This window comes from Anolis sagrei, chromosome 5 (assembly GCF_037176765.1).
Source record: "Anolis sagrei isolate rAnoSag1 chromosome 5, rAnoSag1.mat, whole genome shotgun sequence".
In the NCBI taxonomy this organism is placed as follows: Eukaryota; Metazoa; Chordata; class Lepidosauria; order Squamata; family Dactyloidae; genus Anolis; species Anolis sagrei.
Window position 1 is genome coordinate 127,669,609 of NC_090025.1, and position 26,560 is coordinate 127,696,168.

Below are 26,560 nucleotides of genomic sequence, written 5' to 3' on the forward strand. Positions count from 1 at the left end.
GATTGGCGGCATGTGTTGGTTTGCCTTCCCTTTCACCACAGAGCCCACCAGCTCCCATCCCAAGATGCACTGCAACTTCCATCGGGTTTGCGTGGTGAAAGGGAAGGTGAAGCAGTGCATGGCTCCACAGTGGTGACATGGGAGGCTTCCCACGTTGCTTTGGATCAATGGGGAGAAGCCAGGTGGTAGACAATTCCCCCATGGGATAGACTTATTGGTAAGTTGGGTGATGTGGGGCATGGGCTGACAGCTTCCAAATGCCCCCTGATGGGTACCGCCGGAATCACCACAATCTGTGGCAATTCTGGTGGCATGTGTGAAGAAGTCCTCTAGAGTCTCGTTTATACTGTCTTTAACTATTTTGATGTTGTTTTTATGCACTTTAAAATTATGTAAATAATCTGTGGTCATGGTTTTAATTTAATTAACAAATCTCTGCTTTCTCATTTTCCTTAACTTTCTTAAGTTAGAGCAATAATTTTGCCAACTCTGTTATTTTTTACAGGTAACATGGTGTCCATTGTGTCTCTTTAATTTTTGGTTTTCTATTCCCAGTTTTCATAACTACTGTCTCTGAATCTAATCTTTCCCCCGATGGTGAAATGGGTTAAACCCTTGTGCCAACAGGACTGAAGACCAACAGGTCAGAGGTTCGAATTCGGGGAGAGTGTGGATGAGCTCCTTCTGTCAGCTCCAGCTCCCCATGTGGGGACATGAGAGAAGCCTCCCACATGGATGATAAAACATCAAAACATCCGGTTGTGCTCTGGGCAACGTCCTCGCAGACGGCCAATTCTCTCACACCAGAAGTGACTTGCAGTTTCTCAAGTCACTCCTGACACGAAAGAAAACTTTCCATATTGTAATATTTTTGAAATTGCAATATTATTAATACTATTTTATGTAATGATATTCTTAATTGTCTTATAGTACAACATCTGATTTTATTTTATTTTTGTTGTTAGATACTTTTGTTATATTCATAAAATGGGCTATAAGTACAGTATTTTTTAAAAGTCATATGAAGCATGTGAAATTGACAAAAATATATTTTCCTTTCCTCTGCTTCTTACTGCCCTCTTTTTTGAGCACTGCCTTACATCCAACAATTATTTTTTAACTTATAGTAGCATGAAAACTATTTTCCAGTTAGGTCAGCTGGATTTCAATATGGAACACAAACACAAGTTTGAAATAATTACATTGAGAACTGCTTCAAACTGGTTGAAGCTAGCTGAACATTAGTCAAGTCTAGGGAAAATGAATAAGAGTCTGGCAATATCTAATGGAGCAAAGACTGAGGTGTTAGAAGTTTTTTCTTATTCATCCCATAGGATAGCATTATATTTGGCTTAATAATAAGAAGCACTCATTTCTGTTCTTGAATGATTTTCTAAACACAGATGTTGTGTCTCTTTTACTTAAACAGAACATTCATTTTCATTCAATGATAAAATAGAATTTATATCTGTAATGCTACCATCTTGCTGGAAAGTTTAGAGCCCACATAAGAAATAAGTGTCTCACTTATGCCACTGTAAAACTTCTGACATTTTATGCAAGCTGGAAAGATTTCACAGGAGAAAGAGAAAAACGAGGAAGATTAGCAAAATGAAATGCTAATTTCTGCTGAAAGAAAAGAAGATGCATTTCAATTCCTTTTGTCATTCACCTGTCATCAACATTGTCTACCTTGCTCAAGTTCAGATTGAAAAGAAAGATGTTGACAAACTGCAGACTGTTCTTTAAAGGAACAGAACAGGGTTCAAAGTACTGAGGAGTGAGCCTTCCCTTCGCAGTACTGTACATTTGTCCCTCGCATCTGAATCAGGATCAAAATGCATAGGTAGGGAATGTATTGTCGAAGGCTTTCATGGCTGGAATCACTGGGTTGTTGTAGGTTTTTTTGGGCTGTATGGCCATATTCTAGAAGCATTCTCTCCTGACGTTTTACCTGCATCTATGGCAGGGATCCTCAGAGGTTGGGTCTCAGACCTCTGAGGATGCCTGCCATAAATTCAAACAAAACATCAGGAGGGAATGCTTCTAGAACACGGCCATACAGCCTGAAAAACCTATAACAACCCATAGGTAGGGAAGTTTATATGAGAACCAGTGTGGTATAGTGGTAAGAGAATTGGGTGCAACTCTCATGCCCGGAGTTCAATTCCTAGCTCTGCCATGAAACCCGCTGAGTGACCTTGGGTTTGTCACATGCACTTGGCCTCAGATAACTTCATGATAGGGTCACCATAAATCAGGAATACCTTGAAAGCAGACAGCAACAAGAGAAGTTGGAACCTCATCTATTTGGTTTTCTAAAACTCTACTATTCTTGTAAACATACACAATGTTTCTTTTTTGTAATCCCTGTACAGGTAGATGAATGCTCAGATAGAACAGATTTTTAAATCTTGTCCACTTGTACATGTTAGTATTTTTATAGACTGAGTCCGTTGGTCTTGACAACAATTCTTCATAGGACATTTTCCCTTGTCTTCCTTTGATACAGAGATACTCCCATTCTCTCAGATTATCAGTTTTGAACTGGATTAAATGGCAGTGTGCACTCATATAGTCCAGTTCAAAGCAGATAATGTGGATTATCTGATTTGATAATCTGGATTACATGGCAATGTAGAAGGGACCTGAGAAAGTTGACAATCTAAGGTCACTCATTGAATTTATTTGCCTGAATGGGTCAAACCCTTACCTCTCAGGCCCCATCTACACTGCCATATAAAATCCAGATTACTTATTTGAATTGGATTATATGACAGTGTAGACTCATAATCCAATTCAAAGCAGTTAATATGGATTATTTGCTTTGATAATCTGGATTCTGTGACAGTGTAGAAGGGACCTCAGAGTTGTGTTCCAGCACTCAAACCAGTACTCCATGATGGATCTAAGGCCCCTTCTACACAGCTGAATAAAATCTCACATTTTCTGCTCTGAACTGGAATATATGGCAGTGTGGACACAGATAACGCAGTTCATATTGTGGACTTTCTGCCTTGATATTCTGGGATATAGGGCAGTGTGGAAGGGCCCAAGGGCTCAGTCTACACTGCCAAATAAAATCCAGATTATCTGCTTTGAACAAGGTTATATGGCATTGTAGACTCATATAGTCCAGTTCAAAGCAGATAATCTGGATTATCAATTTTGATAATCTTGATTATATGGCAGTGTAGAAGGGGCCTTAATCTCTAGAACAAGTCTACAGCAATATGTTCCAGGTGGTTCTGTGAAAACAAACTGCTCTTCTTTAAGGGATTTCTATACTCTTGTTTTTCTGTCTCATCCCACAGCTGTGGGTAAAATCTATTTCTCTCTTCTAAGGGCAGTACAAAATTCTGCTTTCAAGAAAATGTAGAAAGGGTCACCCATAAGTGTGAGGAGAAGACATGCTCTTACTGGAGAAAGTTGTATTTGTTTATTGCAATTATCGTTATTTGATGCAGATTTAATGTTTAAAATAATGCAGTATGCATGAGCCCTGGCACCAGGCGGAGAGACCTTCTCATGATTTATTTCCTGCAGTGCTTAAAGAGAGCCATGGATGTGCAACAATGCATTGCTTCAAAGTTTCAATTTCCAAAGTGCCCATTCCAGTTTCAACAAGTTAAGCTGAATCCTATTTTGAAAAAAACAAAACATCAGAGCCTGTGGTGTACACTTGTATATGCAACAACTGCTGCAATTTTCCCTACTTTCATCTTGTGAATAGCCTCTAATCTAAAGTTCTACAGCACCCACCTGGCTCACTGATCCATACATACTGCTGAGATTTCATTTACTTGTGACTAGCATTGCCTCCTTTTATGGATGTGCACTCTCACCTAAATGCTGATTCTTATACATTGCCAAACTATTCATGTTCCTACACGCAACTGTATTTTTAAAAAATCTATTATCTTCCATACAAGCCAAATGTAGAATGAGGTTTTCAGTCTGTTTTGATCGTTTTGAAACCATACATAAGTTGTGAAACTAGATATTAATCTTTAATTATGATATTTTTTCAAATTTCAACTTCTTTTTAAAGTTAGGTGTATTGATTTTAAGGACAGAAAGGCCGGGTTGACAGGGAGGGAAGACATAAATGTGCACACTATGTTGAGGATTGGTAAAGGAAGTGACAGGTGCCTAAAATATGTCTTCACTTTTTCATTCAGTCAATGTGATCAAGAATGCAGTTGTCTTTTTTTAAAAAAAATCTTCCCCATTTGAATTCTCACCTTTTTCATTTCCAAAGCTGTCCCTGGCAAGTTATGTTTTTGTTAAGATGTTTATTAAGTAGCTGGATTTTAATTGTGTTATAGTGAAATGTTTGAAAGCAGCATGCTCCCAACTGTTATGTTTATTCATATCATGATCTGATTACCATGCTCAATATATCTCAAATGCATGGGGGTATTGGGGTAACGATACAAAAGGTTTGCTAGGGTAGACCCTCTTTCACTCAGACTCAGCCCCCCCCCCCCACGAATCAAACTCAGCCCCCCCCCCCCCCCGAATCAAAATCCTGGTTACGGGCCTGCTCCCAACAAAATGTAATGTTAGCTTTGAAATATGTATCTGGTCACTTAGAATCACAGAATCATAGAGTTGGAAGAGACCTTGTGGGCCATCCAGTCCAACCCCCTGTCAAGAAACTGGAAAACCGCATTCAAAACACCCACCCCTACACAGATGGCCATCCAGCTTCTGTTTAAAAGCCTCCAAAGAAGGAGCCTCCACTGCACTCTGGGGCAGAGAGTTCCACTGCTGAATAGCTTTCAAAGTTAGGAAGTTCTTCCTAATGTTCAGGTGGAATGTCCTTTTCAGTAATTTGAAGCCATTGTTCCATGTCCTTATCTCCAGGCCAGCAGAAAACAAACTTGCTCCCTCCTCCCTATGATTTCCCCTCACATATTTATACATGGCTATCATGTATCCTATCAGCTGTCTCTTCTGCAGGCTAATCATGCCCAGTTCTTTACGCCCATACTCATAGGGCTTGTCATCCAGACCCTTGATCATTTTAGTCACCTTCCTCTGGACACACTTGTCAACATCTCCTTTCAATTGCTGTGCCCAGATTTGGACACAGTATTCCAGGTGTGGTCTGACCAAGGCAGAGGGATAGCATGACTTCCCTGGATTTAGACACGATAGTCCTATTTATGCAAGCCACAATCCCATTGGCTTTTTTTGCTGCCACATGATGGCATTCACTTATCAGTTCATACTTCAAAATTATTTAATGGGGTCAAAAGACTGAAAATGCAAAATAATGCATTCACTTCTAATCTTAGTTTCACTTTTATTCATAGTTTTTACTTCTCTTCACTTCTATTCCTTGTTCATTGATTCATATGGCCTCTAATTAATAAGGGGTTGACTTTTGTGAATTTTATCCTTCTTTTGGAGGCTTTTAAACAGAAGCTGGATGGTCATCTGTGGGGGTGCTTTGAATGTGATTTTCCAGTTTAGGATTAAAGCTTTCTCTCTAGGTTTCTCTAAGTCCTTCAGTACAATTTTATGGTCAACTTCCTCTCATCATGCTGCCAGACTTAGAGATTTCTAGAGAGAACACTGCTCTGATAATTTCCAGGTACTCCAATGGGCTTGTAAACTCACCTTTCAGCAGATATTGTGCTGGAAGACCTAGAAATTCCTAGAAAGACGTAAATGTAAAATAAACCACATATAGTTCACGTTTGATCAGTCCACACACTGTCTTGCCAGATTAAAAAAATGCCACGTAGATTATCAATAAAGAACAAGTAGTTTTCTCTTTGTAATTCAGAACAACATATGTATAGTCATGTGATTAGTTACATAGACTTACATAATGTCCTTTTAGAGAGATTTAAAATGGTCCAAACTGTCTCTCTCTGCTTCTCTTCAAGCACCTGCATAGCTCAAGTCTGAAAAATATAACAGTATCCAAAAGTCCCAGGTTCAGTTAGCTGCCCAGGCGTAGCCCAACCAATCAACTTTGTGCTTCTCATTTTACAGTTGACACACACACATACACATACACACACAAACTGATTTCTTACATGCTCCAACAAGACATTTTGTCGGGTTAAAAAAAGCAACTTCTTTATCTGTGATTTTTCACTTTCATGAGTATCCTAGGCCTCAAACTCCATCAAATGTGGAGGACTAACTGTGAGGATCTCATCATATGTGGCACTGGAATTACCACAGATTGTGGCAAATCCAGCAGTGTACAGCGAGGAGAATGGAGAGCACATCATTCCACGTCCCGCATCACCCAAACTTACCCCAGACTCCATCCCAGAGAGGGAAGTGTCTGCCATCCAGCTTCCCGCGATTGATCCCAATGCAACATGGGAATTCCCCCATGTTGTTGCCAGGGCAACATATGCCAGTTCTACTTCAGTTTTGTGATGGAGCCTCGTTGGAAGTAGATGTGCATTGTGGAATGGGAGCTGGCAGGCTCCGTCACAAAACTGAAGAGAAACCAACATATGCCGCCAATTTTTACCCCATCTGATGAGGTCATAATTGTTTCTCTTTCTATGGTACTGAAAAAACTTTTCTTCATATACTTTTGTTGACCATATTTAGGGTTCTTACGTTGAGTTGCTCTTTGGCTTCAAAAGGCAAGTTCTAATCAACCATTTAAAAGGTTTTGTAACTTATAAATCTTCAGATGTTGCTCCATTTAATTCTGCCAATCTCTAATGTGTTGAAGACTATCTATATTTTGGGCACTTCACACACTCCCACTCAAGATTCTCATTTCCCACTTTCAATGTGATAAGCATTGTCCCTTGAGCTTATTTCAAGGAACTGTTTAAAGCGGGGAGGGAGAGAGAAAAAGGAAGAACACGTCACATGAAACAGTCCCGTAAAAAAAAAAAAGCTGCTTTTGTTGTTCATTTTATATTTCATGTCTATCTTTTGAAAACCTTTTAGTACACTCAAAATGCAACCACAAATTAATGTTATGTATGAAGAGTCATTCTTGTGTCATCATGAACTTGCTCATCTTGACATTTCGAAGAGACGCTAAAAGAGCTTCACATCAGAAATGATTGTGCATTGGCTTAAGTTGTGAGGAAATAAAAGAATTTTCCTTGATAAGTCTTGAAGGCTAATGGATCCCCAAAGAGAAGCAAAATTCAGTACAAATAATGCAAAAAGTATGAATAATTATTCCTAAACCTGTAATACTGTGCCGTCGCGCCTGGGGCTATAGAGTCTTTCCCCAGGGGATTGCTTCTTGCCCTCCTTTAGGGAAACTGGAACTCCCAAGGACCAGAACACAAGTGACTCGAAATGGTGTTTATTTGTTGATAATTAGTTTTCTTTCTTAGGCACAAACTTTATGTTTCAACTGGGAAAAAATACTTTATAAACTCTAAACTTTAAAATCCTGCAACTAACAGTTCTAAATATATGTGGCGCCACACGTGCCGTCACAAATACATATGAAAATACATTACAGTGTTCCCTCACTACTTCACAGTTCACTTTCCGTGGACTCACTGTTTCGCGTTTTTAAAAAAAATAAATTTAAAATATACAAGTACAAGTAGCAAGGGAACACTGAGCAGAAAGGCCCAGCCAATGTGCTCTGGATGCAGATCTGGTGGCAGCAGTGTTGGCGTAGTCTCAGCCTCCTCACCTTCTTTACCTTCCTCCTTCTTGGCGCTTCCCTTGCCTTTGTGTGATTTCAGGTATAGGCCCTGCCCCCAACCATGGTGAAAGCGTCGCTGGTTGTTTCCACCCCAACATGGGAGGCTTCCCATGTTGTGCTAGCCCCACAAGGGCAATGTTTTCCCCATGTGATGGGGAAAGTATCACCAAGAGGGACCTGTGCACAGGGCAACAGATTGACCCCACTGCTCCTTTTTTTCTTGCAGAAGCCTGGCAAAGCAGGATACTTCGCCTGGGCTTTTCAAGGAGATCTTTAGTCAAAGAAATGCCCATTGCTGTAGTTATGTATACAAAAGCTTCTGTTCTGTTGTTAAGACTCTAGAAAGATTTTATTAAAAAGTTGAAACATTAAAAGGGGAAATGAGGGGATTGGGAAAAGAGAAATAGTGAGAAAGTTTCTGTATATGGGAAAGAAGGAAGGCAGGGAAGGAATGGACATATCTACTTCAGTTTTCACAATACACATAACAATACATAGAATCAGGTTTTTTAGTCTCTAATTTTTTTGCCCCTCAGAGAAACATCATTTCAGCTTGTTGTTGTTTTTGTTGTTGCTGTTGTTGTTGCTGCTGCTGTTGTTGTGTGCCTTCTAGTAATCTCTGACTTATTGCAAACCTAACGTAACTGACCCTATCATAGGTTTTCTTTCAAAATTTATTCAGTTAGGGTTTGTCCTTGACTGAGAGAGTGTGCTTTGCACAAGGCCATCAAACTGGTTTCCATATCTCAGCAGGGATTCGAACCCAGTCTCCCAGAGTCCTTGTCCAACATGGATCCAAGACACCACACTGGCTCTTCAATATATTTATAGTAACTACCAAATGGCACTTATGGAATAATTGTGTTATTTTCGAAGTACAATCATGATGATTACTAGTTCTCCGTGGATCTCTGTCCTCCTTTAAAAAAGCACGAAGGCTACAATTCAGACACAGTTAAGGGGCTTAAACTCAGTTATCTTAAAGGGGCTTTAAGCAGTCTGCATGTGGACTTTCAAGCATACTCTGGTTAATCAGAGGTTTGCCTGAGAGGCTGCATTCATTCTTTTGGGAATCAAATAGTCCAAATCAAAAAATAGATCAAGGCCTGATATCTTTAGCACCATGCTTTGAAAATGAATTTCAATCTTTAATAGTTAGCTGCATCTAAATAAATACTACTGATACACTCAGCAATATAGGAGATGGCAAAAAGTCCCACTTTTGTGTTTGTTTGGGGATTTATTTTTCTGTGAAATAATGATGGTTCAACATAAGAAAACCATCAGAACTTGCCTAGCAATGGCCACAATGGCTTCTATTGGGGAACTTTGTCTCACATGGTCTGTGAGTAATAGTTATGGTACGGTATTATCAGGAATCCAGAATCTTAGTTAAGAACCTGTGAAATGATGCAACACCAAAACAGAGGTTTCCATATCATTAGGCTGCTTTGTTTAGGCTTTTCCTATAATGCAACAAGATGTGGCAATGTGCTTCAGAAAGTTTTGTTTTTAAACAGGCAAAGCATGTTGGTTTGCTTTCACAGTCTCATAGTATCATAGAGCTAGAAGAAGCCCAAGGACAATCCAGTTCAACTCCCACTAGGCAGAAAAACACGATTAAAACACTTCCAACTGATGGACATTGGGACTCCAGAGAAGGAGAACTTTCATGGTTTGAGGTACTGTCCCACTGTCAAGCAGGTACTATCGTCAGGATGTTTTTCTTAATAGTCAGGTGTAATCTGTTTTCCTGCTCCCTGTCTGAGTCTCTAGATCAGTGGTATTTGGGATTCCAACTCCCAGAAGCCCTGGTCAACTTATCCATTGGTCAGGAATTCTGGGAGCCGTAGTCCAAAACACTTGGAGAACCAAAGGTTGGACACCATTACAGCAGTTCTCAAAGTGTGCTCTGGGGAGCCCTTGGGGATTCGTGAAACATATCAAGGGGCTCCATGGTACCCTCCTCCTCCACGACCTCCTCCTCCTCCTCACCCTCAAAGCTTTCCGTCCTCTTTGCTGCTCCTCCCCTTCCTCCCTTGTCCCCAAAAACCTTTTTCATTCCTCGCCACCTAGATCTTTTCCTCCTCATCTTCTTTACTTCCAAAGCCCTATTTTCCTCATACTGCTCAGGAGCTGCTTTGATTGTGCTTTTCGTGTATGGCAGAAGGATGTTGGACTGTATAGCCTCTGAGATTTCTATTATTATTATTATTATTATTATTATTATTATTATTATAGGCTGGATGGCCATCTGTTGGGAGTGTTTTGATTATGCTTTTCCTGCATGGCAGAAGGGGGTTAGACTGCATGGCCCCTAGGATTGCTAGTATTAATATAATATAATATAATATAATATAATATAATATAATATAATATAATATAATATAATATAACATTTCTTGCGACTTTACGAAAAACTTTTGCTTCAAAGAGGACTCTGCAGCTGAAAAAGTTTGAGAACCTCTGCTCTAGAGTTTACATCTCATGCAGGTTTGACCTCCACATTGGAATTGTATTGGAGAATCGTTTCTTAGATTTCTTCTTGGCTTTGTAGGAGTTATCCATGGTGCTGAGCTCTAGGTTCGCCTTAGGAAGGTCAAAAGTCAGAAATGACTTGTAGGCACCCAACAATAGCATTTGGGAAAGGAATTGTGGCACACCATGAAAGTAAATGAGTTGAATAGCTGAAAACAAATACATCCTTCTCCCAGAAATCAAATGATTCTCCATACTCAGTAATAATTTCCTCCAACATAATCTTATTTTCTATTATTAGTATGAAGATTCTCACTAGACAATATGCTATCCCCACTGCCCCTTAGCGTGCAGTCAATTGATTAAACACAGTGTAATTTAGTCTTCATAGCCTTTTCTGTGTATGAAATGAAATGGTTGCACTTTGGGAGCAACAAAAGAGATTAAATATTTTAATTAAAATTGGAATACTTATGTAGATTCTTTTTTTAAAAAATCTTCATTCAACATGCAGCTTTTTTTCTAGAGAAAGAAAAGCTACTGGTCATATGCCAATGAAAGTTAGTTGCAACTAGATGCCTTTCTGTCTGCCTATCTGTCTGCCTATCTGTCTGCCTATCTGTCTGTCTATCTATCTATCTATCTATCTATCTATCTATCTATCTATCTGAGCTGGATGACTTCAAACTTCATATACAGTTTACATCCAAAATAATTAAAACATGATGCATAAGGGTAGACTAGAAATATAATTCCTAATATGATATGCCTTGAATGATCACTAATGGTCAGAGTGGACAATGCATGTTGTCCCTATTTATATGTAGTGCCCCTTTAAGTTGGGAATGATGCCTGTTTTAACACCTACATTGCTTCCGCCTTCTAATTTTCAAGGATGGATGTTTTGATTTGTGATTAGCTGTTGACAAGTAAACAAGGACATAACTTTTGCTGATACAAACAGCTTTGAGGCAAACCTGATGCTGCTGGGAAAGTTGTGTTAATGTGTGAATTCATAATGTGAGTTTCAGATTTAGGACCCGCAAAAAGTGTTTGTCACTGAAGGAAAAAACAAGATGTATTTCCCTCCTAGTCCATATATAAAAACCAAATGCATTTGGAAACAAGAAAGTGTCTTCTGCCCTAATGAAAAGTGGAAAATAATATAAAAAGGCAAAGGGCAAGCAGTTTAGCATATAGCAGATAGATATTTCTTCCAATATTTTACTCCTACATCCCAGCATCTACTGACTGAGCCCTTCTGATAGTCCAATGACCTGATACTTCCTGTATGAGCAATATTGCTTGGAAAGGAAGCATATAAATAGCATTATAGCAGCAGATTCTACCACCAACCTACACAAGTTCCGTTTACTGTGATGTTTGGAAGCTGTAAACAGAACATGATACTGTGATGCTGCTAATCTGATCTTCATAAACATGAATGCTTATTTTACCTAAAAGCATCACTATGAAGAGTTCTAGTTTTCCATAGGAAGAATATTTAATCATGTCAATCGTGGTAGTTTCCTGTTGGACATAAATGGCTTCCATGCTGTTGCAAGTAACCAAAAGAGTTGTGAATCATCAGTAATTTTGTTCTCCTACATGGCAAAAAACAACAAAAATTAGATTTTTCTTCTTTTTAGGTGAGATAAGAACTTTATCACATTATTGTTTCTTTTCACATTTCAGACTTTGGTTATAGAAATCAGTTTTACAAAGAACATTGTTTTAGCAAATAAAAATAACGTTTTTGCCCAAGAACAATTCCCATTTGCATAAAATACAATGTTCTGTTAGGTGTTTGCAACATTGATTAGTAAAGATAAAGGTTTCCCCTGGCATAAAGTCTAGTCATGTCCAACTCTGGGGGGTGGTGCTCATCTCCATTTCTAAACCAAAGAGCCAGCGTTTAAAGTAGACACCTCCAAGATTATGTGACCAGCATGACTGCATGGAATGCCGTTATCTTCCTGCAGAAGCGGTACCTATTGATCTAATCACATCTGCATGTTTTCGACTTCTGGTAGGTTGGCAGAAGCTGGGGCTAACAGCGGGAGTTCATCCTACTCCCTGGATTCAAACTGCCAACCTTTCAGTCAGCAAGTTCAGCAGCTCAGTGGTTTAACCCGCTGCACCACCAGGGGGCCATCAACATTGATTACCATTATGTAAAGTCTGATTGCAATGTTATGCAATACTCATATTCTTATGAGGAGACAACTGTAGACATGGATGAAATAAAGGAACCACACAGAATCCACCATTATGCATTGCAACATTCATTAGAAGGGTTGCATATCTTGTCTGGGACATAGCTATGACATCATCAAGTTATGAAATGTAGATTAGATGTTGGATCTAACTTAAATATTCCGCAGGAAAATGACAGGCAAGGGGCAGGATTTCTTTTATTTGTCATTCTTATTCAAAGATGTGAAAATTCACAGGGAATGATAACATTTTTAATGTATTTTTCTTGCCAAGGACAAGAACATTGGTTAATATTCTTCGCAATGCTGGTAACCAATAACCAATGGAGTTCAATACGCCTTATCCTCTCTTGACCTATTTAAGGAACTGTTTATTTGACACCTACATTGCTGATCTATGGCCTTATGATCTCTCTTTTCAAGGAAGTCAGCCACTCTACAACCAACCTTTGAGAAACAGCAGCTTTATGTGCAATCCTCCTACCTCTATAAGAAGCAGAACTGTTATTATAACCTTGCCTACACTTTGTCTGATGAGAATGAATTTCCTGAAACAAAAAACACCGGGTTTTATTCCTTTTACCTTGCTAAAAGCATACAGAATAATTATTTGTTTAGAAATATGCCTCCCCAAAGCAAGGTCACTATGATTTACTTCTAAAATGTCTTTCAGTTTAGCTCTAGGATGACATTTTCACATACTCAAGAAGTGGCCAAAATTGTATCCAATTGCTACTGTGGAACCAAATAATGACATTGTGGAGCAGAAGGATGGTATGACTGGGGATCTGAAATTAGCCCCCATTGTCCACCCCTCCTTTTAAGAGGATTTTTATTGGGCTGTGTGCATGAGCATACCTATGAGTATCAATGCAGTTCATAATGGACTAGACTGCAAATAGCTAAATTCCTCCTTAAAATCAGTTAATTTTAGGATTATTGAAGCTACCGTTATCATACTTCCTGATTTTCCTGCTATGAGGAATGAGATCATTTCCTAAATCCCAACATGGACCGTGGACTGGGCTGTATTGGACCCTATCTAGCTTTCCAGGCTGCCTTGGAGCCGTGGGATACTTCAGAGTATCCAGCAAACTCTGGAGTATCTGCCAAATTGCCCAAGTTGGTGTAAAATAGACAAACAAACAAACAAACAGAACTGAGATATTTGCTGTGCATCATGGAGATTGCCAGCCATTCAGGATGAGTCTGGGGTGGGGGTAGGGGTTTGGAAGTATAAATAAACTCTATTACAATTCTGACACTATTCCCACCATTTTAACTCTTTCTGTACTTTACTGGGCAGTAGGTGCATGGGAAGAAGGAAATCCACTTTGCTAGAGATTGAAACATGGGAGAATGATATTTCCATCAGGTTTGGAGGATTATCCAGGAAAAGTTGCTTAGGTAATTAAGTAGATAACACAAGATTCCAGTCTGTAATAAAAGAGTAATGATTTAATGTATATCTTAATAGTCTAGTTTCTTGACCAAGATCCTTTTTACTGTTGAGTTCATCCAGCTGTATGACATATTCCTGGTTACTGGGGGGGGGGGGGGGGGGGGGGGGGTTAGATTGGTTTGATACACTTTTACAATTTTTTATATGTTGCCATTTCCAATGGTTTAAATTAGATTGTTTATGTTATATGTTGTTATGTTTTTAACTGTGTTGTAGTAGGTAAATTTCGCTGTATTTGTTGGGCTTGGTCCCAATGTAAGTTGCCCCGAGTCCCTTCAGGGAGATGGTGGCACAGTATAAAAATAAAGTTGTTGTTGTTGTTGTTGTTGTTGTTGTTGTTATTATTATTATTAGTTGCCACTGTAAGCGGTAGCCAATGGCCCCCTATACAAGTTTGTTGACACCACAACAGTATGCAGTCATGAATCAAGCTACAAAGTAAACACAACATCTTCAAGTTGGTTAGGAAGCTACTAAACACTCTGTGCTATTGCCACTGTTGTGGCTGGCATTGTATGTGAACAGAGGTTCATGATCCAACAACAATGAACAGAATCTTGTTCAATGTATTTCTACTAGAAGCCATCTTTCATCATACCCCCAGGACAAAGGTAGGATGTCAAGGAAATAAACATTACAGTGCTCTATTTGTGTTATTAGCAGTTTTCTACGGGGGTGGTTTTCCTAACAAGGTGAGAGCATCCCATAGAAGCCCAGTTCAAAGGCACCTGCTTGTGAGTTTCATTGACCTGATTTTCCCAGATTTTGCTGCTGGACACTGGCAGCAGATTCAGTCTTCTTCCTCTTCTTCCTCTTCTTCCTCTTCTTCTTCTTCTTCTTCTTCTTCTTCTTTGGACAGATGCCAATTAGTAAGCCATGAGTATAGTTAGCTCTCTGTGGCTTTTGAACTTGAATTTGTATCTGTGTTCCTTCTCAATTTTTTTCTTTTTACTTAAATAATGTGACTGTTTCTCTTTCGTTGTGTCCTCAGGTGCCTATGAAACTTGATCTAGCATGGCATAGCAGACGACAACTGATGTCTGCTGAAGATCAGGGAAATGATAAGTATCGTCCACTGAACGTGACCAGTGATGTCAATGGAACCACCTGCATCCTTTTTTATGCCACTAATTTTAGCCTTACATACCAGCCTAATGAGAAGACAGCTGTAGAAATGGATCTAACAGATTTAACATTTATGCACCAGAATGTAAACACTAATTCATCTGAATGTTCGGAGAACAATGCAACGTGAGTAATATTTATTTATAGTTTTTTTTTTCATAGGCATCTTTAACAATTTACTTTAGCTAAGAGGTAGAAAAGAAAGCTCGCATTAATTGAAGTACAATTGTGACATGGCCATTGCCATTTTCCTGTCCAGGCATTCAAAAATAAAAAGTCAGAAATGGCATCACAGCAGAGTAAAGAGAGCCAGTACTCCTTTTAAGTTTTCTCAGGACAGACTAAGGCCTCATCCACACAGCTGTATAAAATCCACATTGAACTGGATTATATGGCAGTGTGGACTCAGAAAATCCCATTCAAAGCAGATATTGTGGATTATCTGCCTTAATATTCTGGGTTATATGGCTGTGTTGAAGGACCCTAAACTGTAGCCTGTCAGCACTCTATTTTGCAATGTTTCCTTTAAGTGATAAGAGTTTAGATACAGTCCTTGCACATACCTATAGAACAATCCGCAGGCTGATGACTGACATTTCTAGACTTCTACATGAATATGTGTAGTAGGTCTAATCTATTCTGGATTTAGCATACACATTGGATAATTGTCATTTCAGCCATGGTCTCACTCATTTTCACAATGGTCATATGATATAGATCAGGACTGCAACCAAAATTGATTGTTTATGGATTTAATATTTACTGCCTCTCATTTTTGTGGGGAACTAATATGGAGTGAATTAGGGCAAATAAAATAAGTTAAAAAATGAAACAAACTAAACCAACATGTTTTAAGTCTCTGGATGTAAGAGATCAGTGATTTTAATCAGTGGTGGCAAAATCCATTACCATATTTGTTCCCATTGACTTCAACATGAAAATCTCTTAGTTGATTGTTCATGGACTAGCACTGATTCATGGAATACCACTTTGAGTAAGAATTGATAGAAATACTCATTCTGTTTTTTATTAAAAAAGGTTGTTCCTTACACACAATTTGAATGATTGTTTTAAGCTCAAGAGAGATGGAAGCAACTTAACTTAGCTTAGGAGAGAGTTCCCAAGTCAAGATGCTGTTTCAAAGAAAGCACGGTACTCATCAACCTAGCCTCTTAGGATGATGAAACACACAACAACGTCTGTATTGATGTTCTCAAATTCCAGGCAAGGAAAGCCATCTTTCAGATATCTCAGCTTGGAGCAATTTTTAGGGTTTTGTAAATCAAACCCAGCATTTAGAATTATGACCACATGGCCCTTTCAGGCTGTGCCATTGCGTTGACAATCGCCAGTGAAAGGGAAGACACGCGAGGGGGCTCATGGTGCCCTGCGCACCCTCCCTCATCACATGGAGGGGGCAGGAGAGGGTGCTTTGGCACCCTTTTCCTTCCTTCAACATATGGCAGAAAGGGCGGCAACATACAACAACGTGCATTGCCCCATTGCCCTTTCTGTCATCACATGGCAAAAAGGGAAGGAAAGTGTGGAGCTACCCAAACTACACTTTCCTTCCCATAGTGGAGGAATGTAGGTGTGACCTGCCGTCAGAGGTGGCCCTAGGTAATTTTCAATGGTAAGCAAACAGTATTTTGCCCCCCCCACCCCCCCCAACCAATCACTGATATGTATTTTCTGTTCATCGTGGGAGTTCCGTGTGCCATATTTGGTTCAATTCCATCATTGGTGGAGTTCAGAATGCTCTTTGGTTGTAGGTGAATTATACATCCCAGTAACTACAACTCACATATGTCAAGATCTATTTTCCCCTAAGAGCGCCTCAAGAGCGCCCCTAGGCAAAATCAACTATACTGCAAATGCTTACTTTGCGTAATGGGTTGAGCCGCCCCTGCCTGCCGTGCATCGTGCGATAGCACATGGCAGGCCCCATCATTGCCGTGACTAAAAGCGGCAAAATGGGGCAAAATGTGAAGTCCTTAATCTCTGAAGCCAATTAAAAGCTAATGAAGTCAGTGTAGGACCAGTGATATATGTGGTCTCTACAGAATAAATCTTGTTTATTATTAGGATGGCACGTTAAAAATAATGTTGATTGATGTTTTAATAATGTGGTTAATTTAATTGGCATTTTAAAAGTACAGTTTATAACCTTTATTGAAAACTTTTATTTATGGTTTTCGTAAGAGTATTTTATTTGCATTGGCAACTGCTTCGCATCCCAACCCTGGGAGAAAAGTTGGATCTAAATCAAGTAAATAATTATGTTTGTTGTGGCAGTGAAAATAGATACTAAACTGTTCCTTATTCCTAAACAGTTCTTTGTTACTGTATTGAGGCAGGTTAATAAGTTACTTGCTGTTTAGATAACAACTTGCTTTTATGACAAAGCTATGAGTGAAACAGCCTGTAAACAAGGAGCAAAGCATGCTTCATGCTCTTCCTTTCCTTCCCTGCTTTCCTCTGTCTGAGATCCATGTACCCGATTGAATACATATGCTTAAAATGACAAGTTTAATTTATCCCAAAAAGGTTCTAGACCCATTTTACGACCTCATCAAACATGCCACCAGAATTCTTTATCACAATACACACACACACACACTCACTATATATATTTGTTCTGAAATATCCTGTGACCATAGGCAAGTGAGCTTTAGCACAGATTTGTGTAAGTCAGAGTACTATCCTATGGGATTGAACCACTGAAGAAGATTGAACCATTGAAGAAGATTGGCTATTAGACTTTCACCGAGTTTAATTAAAGCTATTCTTTGACTGATAGCATGACCTATAAGATTGTTTATCAGCTGTGACTTCGGTAACACCTTTTACATCTTAACTTCTGCACAGAAAGTCTCAAGACAAGTTGGAGCTTTTGCCTGTTGCCCTTCACATTGTTAGTTTTTAATGTCACATCCAAAATCTCAACTATCTCAGTGGAGCAATGCAGATAAATTTCTGCAACTCTCATTTTTGAATGGCAGCCCTTGCAGTTGCCCAGATACATTTAACATTATCACCCATGCTAAATGCACCCAAAATAGTAAAAAAAAAAATATGTAGGAAAAATGCTGAAAATTGCCAGTTGATCTCACAATTGTACAAAAAATGTTCATGCTGTCAGACATAATTTGCACAATATTCCTAGCTGGTTTGGCTTTCACCAGTAAGAACTCTAGAAGGAGAGAATAATTGGAGAGTGGGGTTCAAACACCAAGTGAAGCAACTAATTAGAAAAGTTGTTCCTTCTAATGAAATACATCTGTTTCACTTCACATGTGCTTTTTCTCATCTCTTGTGTGGCTGCTCTTTCCATAGTAAACAGTTTTTATTTGAAAGTTTAATAGCTGACACATGCATTTCCTTTTGAGAGAGGCAAGGCATTTTAATCAAAGAGGATATGAATTGCTTAGCATTTTGTTCTGCCTACTGTAGGAGCCCCCATCACTATGGTCTCTTTGTTTTGGTCTCTATACAAAGGGCTCCTCTTTAGCAGGGATAGCAGTATGTGTGAAAAAGATCTTGGAGTCCTCATGGACAACAAGTTAAACATGAGCCAACAATGTCATGCAGCAGCTAAACATTTGGAATTTTGGCCTGCATAAATAGGAGTATATTATCTAGATCCAGGGAAGTAATGCTACCCCTCTATTCTGCCTTGGTCAGACCACACCTGGAATATTATGTTATATTGTGGGCACCACAATTGAAGTGAGATGTTGACAAGCTGGAATGTGTCCAGAGGAGGGCGACTAAAATGATCAAGGGTCTGGAGAACAAGCCCTATGAGGAGCAGCTTAAAGAGCTGGGCATGTTAAGCCTTCAGAAGAGAAGGCTGAGAGGAGACATGATGGTCATATATAAATATGTGAGGAGAAGTTATAGGGAGGAGGGAGGAAGCTTGTTTTCTGCTGCCCTGGGGACTCGGATGCAGAACAATGGCTTCAAACTACAGTAAAGGAGATTCCACCTGAACACAAGGAGCTGTTCAGCAATGGAACTCTCTGCCCCAGAATGTGTGGAAGCTCCTTCTTTGGAGGCTTTTAAACAGAGGGTGGATGGCCATCTGTTGGGGGTGATTTGAATGCAATTTTCCTGTTTCTTGGCAGGGAATTGGACTGAATGGCCCATGAGGTCTATTCCAACTCTATGTTTCTATTATACTGGCTTCATCCGATTCCTTAGGGCAATTTTATTCCAGTTAAATGTAGTATATAGATTGGGGTGGATGGGTTGTGATATGATTTTATTCTATATTATACACTTTTAACTGAAAAAATGAAAAACCGATTTCTATGTTAATGGAAGAAAGGTACTAGTTCATATGTGCATAAGAGGTCCAAACTGTACTAACAGGGTTTCTTTCTTTGTCATTCATAGAATCATAAATTCATAGAATCATAGAGTTGGAAGAGACCTTGTGGGCCATCCAGACTAACCCCCTGCCAAGAAGCAGGAAAATCACATTAAAAGCACACCCAACAGATGGCCATCCAGCCTCTGTTTAAAAGCCTCCAAAGAAGGAGCCTCCACCACACTCCGGGGCAGAGAGTTCCACTGCTGAACGGCTCTCACAGTCAGGAAGTTCTTTTCATGTTCAGATGGAATCTCATTTCTTGTAGTCTGAAGCCATTGTTCTGCATCCTAATCTCCAGGGCAGCAGAAAACAAGCTTGCTCCCTCCTCCCCATGATTTGCTTAGAAATGAACAATTAGTCCATTGTTCATTTCTAAGAGCATAATTACAACTGATTGGCTGACACATCTTACTCCTGTGCTCTCCTCTCCAGTGTCCTCGTGTGTATCACACGGCACATTTTCATTATATGCACACTCATTTCATTGTAAGATTTCTTTACAGAGAATCTTTGCCAATGCTTCCATTTCAGTGAGCTGTCAATATCGTCACAGATCAAGGTCTTGAATGTTTTCCTCCTTTTGTTTGCTAGAGAGATGAGGAAATGGTCATAATTGCTGCCTTTTGGTGTGTACTATCTGTTCATATTTACTTGCCAATTTAGAACAAATTTAAAACAAAACAGAGAGTCTCAATTGAAAATAACATAGTCTAATCACATTTTTCCCTGTTCTGGTTAGGTTGTCATTAAAATACACCAATGTGAGCAGTATCGAGAACCTGGAAATAAGGTATATTTACATTTTTTTTCTGAATAAGCTGTGGGAAGTGGCTGTAAAATAAGGGAATAACATTCTATGTAAAGTATTCTGCTTCCTCACTTTTTCCCTGAAGAGATGGCATTGAATAGGATTCAAAGGACTGTGCAACTTGTTCCAAAAAGCTGTAGTCTTTTGTGTGCAATTTCCCTTTCTGTCCCCTTGGTAAACTGCTTTTGAAATGGTGATTAAAGCAGGGAAACAAAATTCCAGTCCCCACTTACGTAGCCCTCTGCTCCTGTGCAAAAGTTTGTGAACAAAGCTCTTTGGCAGGGAGATGAAGTGACTGCCCCCCCCCCCATGGCCAGAACCGAGTACAAGCCTCCAAGATGCCAAAGATGGGGAAACCCTATACATAGCTCTATCTATGTACAATTGTCTGTCTTGTCAGTGTATAAATGGCATTGAATGTTTGCTGTATATGTGTTCTGTCATCCACCCTGAGTCCCCTTTGGGGTGAGAAGGGAAGAATATAAATACTGTAAATAAATAAATGTAAATGCATCTAATGGTGTAGTATAGATGGCTGTCCCATGATATAACTATACGTGGGCAAATCCTATTGAATGTAATGAGTCTAAGTGCTAACTTAGTTATCTTTTAGATAGACTGAATCCACTGACCTTGATAAAGACTTCCATGGCTTTAAACACATTGCGCCATAATTCTGATTTCTCTCTGATGTTTTTTTTTTTTTGTACTGAAAGCCCATCCCTAATATCTAACTATTATCAATAGTTAAGCCAGGTTCAGTCAAAATGAAAAATAGCTCTCTATACTCCCAACATTCATGCCATTGTACCATGCCATTGTATCCATATACATGAAAACTGGTTGGTATTTATGCATAACCAGGCTTTCTCTGTAGCAGCACATCATTAGCAACAATAGCTAATAATTATGACCAATTGTCTTTAAATGTGTGTGTGTGCTAATTAAAACTGAATTAATTAAATATACCTTTTCAACAGAAAAGATACTGCATTTAAAAATACAAAGTTTGTGTACAAAGGTAGATATTCTAAACTTGGGAGAGCTCCTCCAGTTCTTCCTTTCCACTTTACTAGTGCATTTTATACTTCTAATTCATGAATAGTTTATATAAGAATTAGGCTGGGTCTACACTGACATATAATCCAGATTATCAAAGTAGGTGATCCAGATTATCTGCTTTGCATTGAATAACAGGCGTCTACACTGCCATATAATCCAGTTCAAAGCAGATAACCTGGATTATATAAAGCAGTGTAGACGGGGCCTTTGAGGCCCCTTCTACGCTGCTATATAATGCAGACTATCAATCTGGATTATCTGAGTCTACACTGCCATATAATCCAGTTCAAAGCAGATAACCTGGATTATATAAAGCAGTGTAGATGGGGCCTTTGAGGCCCCTTCTACGCTGCTATATAATGCAGACTATCAATCTGGATTATTTGAGTCTACACTGCCATATAATCCAGTTCAAAGCAGATAATCTGGATTTTATATGGCAGTGTAGAAGGGCCCTTAGGAAGCTTTTGAGCTGTAGAAGACTTTCAGCTAAGCCAGCCTTAGGAGCAGACTTTCTCTCCCAGATAATGGGCAACATACTGGACTCCTCTGAAGGAAAACAATTCCACTGAGGAAATAAGAGGAGGAGGACTTAATACAACCTCTCTAAGGAACAAACTGGTATGGATTTTCACCAGGCTCTTAATAACGTTAACAATAGTGTAGGAATCATATACAATGAACACTTAATCCTAACCAATGTATAATTGTGAAATGACTTGTAGACAAATCATTATAAACAATTATTCTCCTTAATTTTTGTTTCTAAAATCTCTCTATCTTTTGGAAAAGAGCAAGCCATTACATTCTACGCTTGTATATGTCAACATTGGCAATCTCTTGAAGTTTCTTTGTCACTATCAAACTACATAGCTTCAAATTCATACCAAATATAACCCCCTCTGCCACCTGTTTTTAGTTAGGAAAGAAGATTCTTCATTTTAAATCAATGTATTTTGTGTTTGTCTCCTCTCTAGATTTGTGATGACCAACAAATTCTATGTAGGCTCTGCTCGAAACTGGTTCACCTTAGATTTTGTTTATATTCGAAAAAACAATGAGAGTGTTGCTCAATTTAATGTCACAGACATCTCCGGTCCTGCAGAGTATTCATTTCATTGCCAGCTGGTAGGAACTGGGTACCATCAAGGTGTGACTCTGGTTCCGAAAAATGATACACAACCAAAATGGGAGATTGGCATTTCTGAATTCCAGGTAAGAATATATTACAGTGCCTGATGCAATCCTAAGAGTTATTATGTGCAGCAGGATTTTCTGAAAGGTTTATAAAGAACATCACCTTCACTACTTCTTTCTTAATATAAATTTAATAGAAAGCCGTTGCCTATCAATTTCCTACATTTGGTTCAAATCTATGGTGAAGATATCAGTAGTTGAGGAGGGAGCAGAGAGATGGTAGGGGCACATTGTGATGTTATAAAAGTGTAAGGAAAAATAACAAAACTCCTCAATAATATCATAAACCCATCCATAAATGTTGCTGTACAAATCAAAAATAAGAATATTACCTTTCTTTGTTTAATACTCATAACAACCACTATCTTGAAAGAAAAGGACTAACCCCGGAGTGTTCAGTAAGAATTGGAACCTGTACATATCAAGTATAACAATAAAACTCTCACCAAGTGAATGGAAAGAATACTTAAGAATTCCTCATTCAATGCCTTGATGCATCAAGACATCTTGCCAAGAAAATGGTTGACCCCTGTAAGATCTTTTCACATTTGGGATTTTGGGTGGGTGTGGTGTATAGAAAGCAATGTTACATTGTACAGGTTTTTGTACATTATATTTTTACATTAGAACATTTTGAAGGAGCCCCCAGTGGCGCAGCAGGTTAAACTGCTGAGCTGCTGAACTTGCTAACCAAAAGGTCAGTGGTTTGAATCTGGGGAGCGGGGCAAGCACCCACTGTTAGGCCCAGCTTCTGCCAACTTAGTACCGTAGTTTGAAAACTTCCAATGTGAGTAGATCAATTGGTACTGCTTCGGTGGGAAGGTAAGGACGCTCCATACAGTCATGCCAGCCACATGACCTTGGAGGCATCTATGAACAACGTCAGCTCTTTGGCTTAAAAATGGATATGAGCACCAAGGAGAACCTTTACCTTTACCTTACACTTTTTAAAAAAGCCTTAATGTGCAAAGAATAAGAAAACCCCCACATAATTTCACCCAGTGGGGAGAAAAATGCACAAATTCCTTCCTTCCTCCCTCCCTCCCTCCCTCCCTTCCTTGATATTCACATATCACCTTCAAGCCCACAAGGGCTTCTAATGAACAAATAAAAGAAATTAAAACCATACAAATATGAAACATTTTATCAACATGTTAACAGTCACTAAATTTAAAAAAAAATCAGTCTAAAATAATTCTCAGAAACAATTAAAAGTTAGAGCAATGTAATTTCAATCATTAAAGGCTAGGCAGAACAGTATTGTTTTAGCTATTCACCAGAAGTCCAAAAAAGGTGAACTCAGCGTTACGTCTCTATAGTTGTGATGCTGCTCCAGAGAAAGCACTGTTATGTATAAATACCAACCAATTTTCACAAGACATAATAGGCCTTCCTCTGAAGTTCTTAAATTTGGACAGGTTCATAATGTAAGAATCAGTCTTTATGGGAGAGCAAAGATAAAAATAATATTTGCACCCATACTCTTCTTTTATACCTCCACATCTACTAAAATAGCTAAATAAAAACAGACATTTCAATAAATTTGGGGATTTTTGCAAAATAGTTCTGTCTGAGTCACAATAAATTAGTGGAAAACATTTAGTGCATTGAACAATCAGATGCCTATTATGTCAGTTAAAAGCCATTCAGGTGAACAGCACCAAGTGAGACATCTGTCTAAAAAGCAAGTCTGCACAGACAGTCCTATACTTATTTTACTATCATTAAAAATCAGACAGTTTCCTCCTTACAGCTTTATTCAGCATCAGTTTAAACCATGCATGCTGATCAACAAAACCTAAAGCATGGAAGAGTTTATAATATTGTACATATGTAATGTGGGCACTAGTCATGGGCCCGGTATCTGCATCATCTATTTAATTCGTGTTTCCATTTTGTTCCATCCATTTGGATGGCACGATGCAAAAGAACCCCTCCCGGAATGAAAATTAACTCAATACGAAAGGCAGGGGGAGTGGGTACCTGCTTCAATCCTGCCTTTCAGCATCATAGCTATAGAGAGAAGAGGGATTGTGCTGAAGTCTCTTCTTCGGAGATCCTTGGCATGGGCTGGCAACTTGCCGGTTGCCAGGGCTTGCCCTCCACCACTTGGCAATCGTGCAGGCCCAGAAAGACCCTGGCAGGCCCGTGCACTTTGGGCCTACATGGACACACCAGCCAAGGCCTGCAGCTGAGCATCGAGTAAGGAACGCTGCTTCCTTGGTGCTCAGCTGCAGGCCTGCACGCATAGGCTCAAAGTGTGTAGGACTGCACGGTTGCTGAACAATGGAGGTCAAACCTCAGGAACCATCAAGCCGCCATCCCCACACCAAGGATTCCAGTGAAGAGACTTCAGCAGCAGTGGCACAAGGGAGGTTTCCTAATTGAAGTGGGGAACAGCAGCAGCTCTAAAACTATGGGGAAAGGGAGCATTTGTATAGGATTGCCTGCCCATTGCCACCAATGGGATGAAAACATTCATTTTTTTCGCATGTGTGACAAAAAAGCTCATTAAGAAACGTGCCATTTTCGGAAGCGGTGCTCAAAAATGAAAATGGGGCCATACAAATTAAACAAACAGAAATGGCGAGAGATCCTATACAAATGCATGAGACTAGTAGGCACCCTGTTAAACAATTGATGTTTGCAACCGATGCATATTGCATATAATTCCCAGGCAGAACTATTCCTCTAGCAGAAGATAGATCCTTGATCCCACTCAAACAAAATGCAGAAAATGTGAAAGCCATGGTCCTTGCCTTAAAACCTCGAAATATTTTGTTTAAAAAAGACAAAACAACAACACTGTGCTGTTTTATATGCTTTTCTAATTTTGGCACTGCAGAGGGTTTCATCTTTACTCTTCTGCCAGAATACAATTGCCTTTTATCATCCACACACACAAACATATCTGAATGCAGAAAACACAATAAGCATTGTTAAAATTAATCAAGGCTTTGGGGGACAATTAAACCTCCATGCTGTGATAGAAACAGCCCAGTCTGACTTTTTGATGGGAATATCACTATTGCTGCAATCTATAAACTCACTTTTCCTGCCATCAACTCTTGCAGGCTTTTTCTGATAAAAAACAAGTGAATAATAACAAATCTTATTTACATTTACATCAGTCAGTAAGTCCTCCATAAGTTGTGTGCATTAGAATCAACCTTCCCACATATGGTCCAATTGTCCTGATTTAGAAGGGACAATCCCAATTAATCCTGTTGTCACACTTTTAACCTGCTTTTAGAATATCCCTTTTCCTCTCCACATTTCCCCCCTTTGTCTCAAGCTCATAGTAGAGAAGTACTATGCAGTCAGTTTACTCAGTAGGGAGGAAATGGACACTCTTCCTTCCCACCAGTCTCAGTTAAACGCAAACTGCTCCAGCCCCTCCTATCCTATGTTTGCATTCAATAATACCTTTTGCTACCAAGACCATACATGAAATGTTTTCTTGTGTGAAATGCTAGAAGTTATTTCCCAATTGTCCTATTGTGGCCCAAGGCAAGAATTAGTCTCTGACTTCCTTCCAATTCGCAACAAACTATTTGGAATCCCCCCTTTCTCTCTATTTCTTTGCTCTTGCTTCACACTTGCTGTATCTCAGAACTTTCTAGAAGGCACAAAACGTCAAATTTGCTTGGGCCTTAGTCCTGTCATTTCCTGCCACTGACAATATGTCCACTGGAGCCTGTACAACCCTTGCAATGTCACAAATACCACAACTAGACAACATTTTTGAGTCAGTTTCCTGCCATTCACAGAATGGTATTTTGTTCATCTAGATCACGTGTGTCAAAGTCAAGGCCCATGGGCCAAATATGGCCCACCATGTCATTTTATGTGACCCTCCAGATGCTGGACTACAACTCCTGCATTCCTTATCATTAGACATAATGACTAGAGCTGATGGGAGTTGATGTTCAATAACATCTGGAGATCTAACCTGGGCAAAAAATGGAAGATCACTGACTATGTAAAATAAATTATGGTTGTCCCTCTGTATCCACCAATTCTCTATCCATGGATTTAACAGCCCTTTGAAGGCAGCTATGAGGCTGATGTGGCCATCAGTGAAAATGAGTCTGACACCCCTGATCTAGATCAATGAGGTTAATACCACCCAGCATGGATCTCCATTAATACCACACCGTAACATAATATTGTA

At 39.3% G+C, this 26,560-nt stretch overlaps 1 protein-coding gene across 1 annotated transcript in view; it reads left to right on the forward strand.

Annotated features, from left to right (window-relative positions):
• LOC132777178 (V-type proton ATPase subunit S1-like) overlaps positions 1–26,560 on the forward strand; it is a 66,265-nt gene that overhangs the window by 33,946 nt on the left and 5,759 nt on the right. The window contains exons 4-6 of the mRNA XM_067468491.1: positions 14,811–15,070; positions 20,059–20,109; positions 22,167–22,404. Coding sequence (XP_067324592.1) covers positions 14,811–15,070; positions 20,059–20,109; positions 22,167–22,404 — 549 coding nt within the window. The remainder of the gene's footprint in view (positions 1–14,810; positions 15,071–20,058; positions 20,110–22,166; positions 22,405–26,560) is intronic.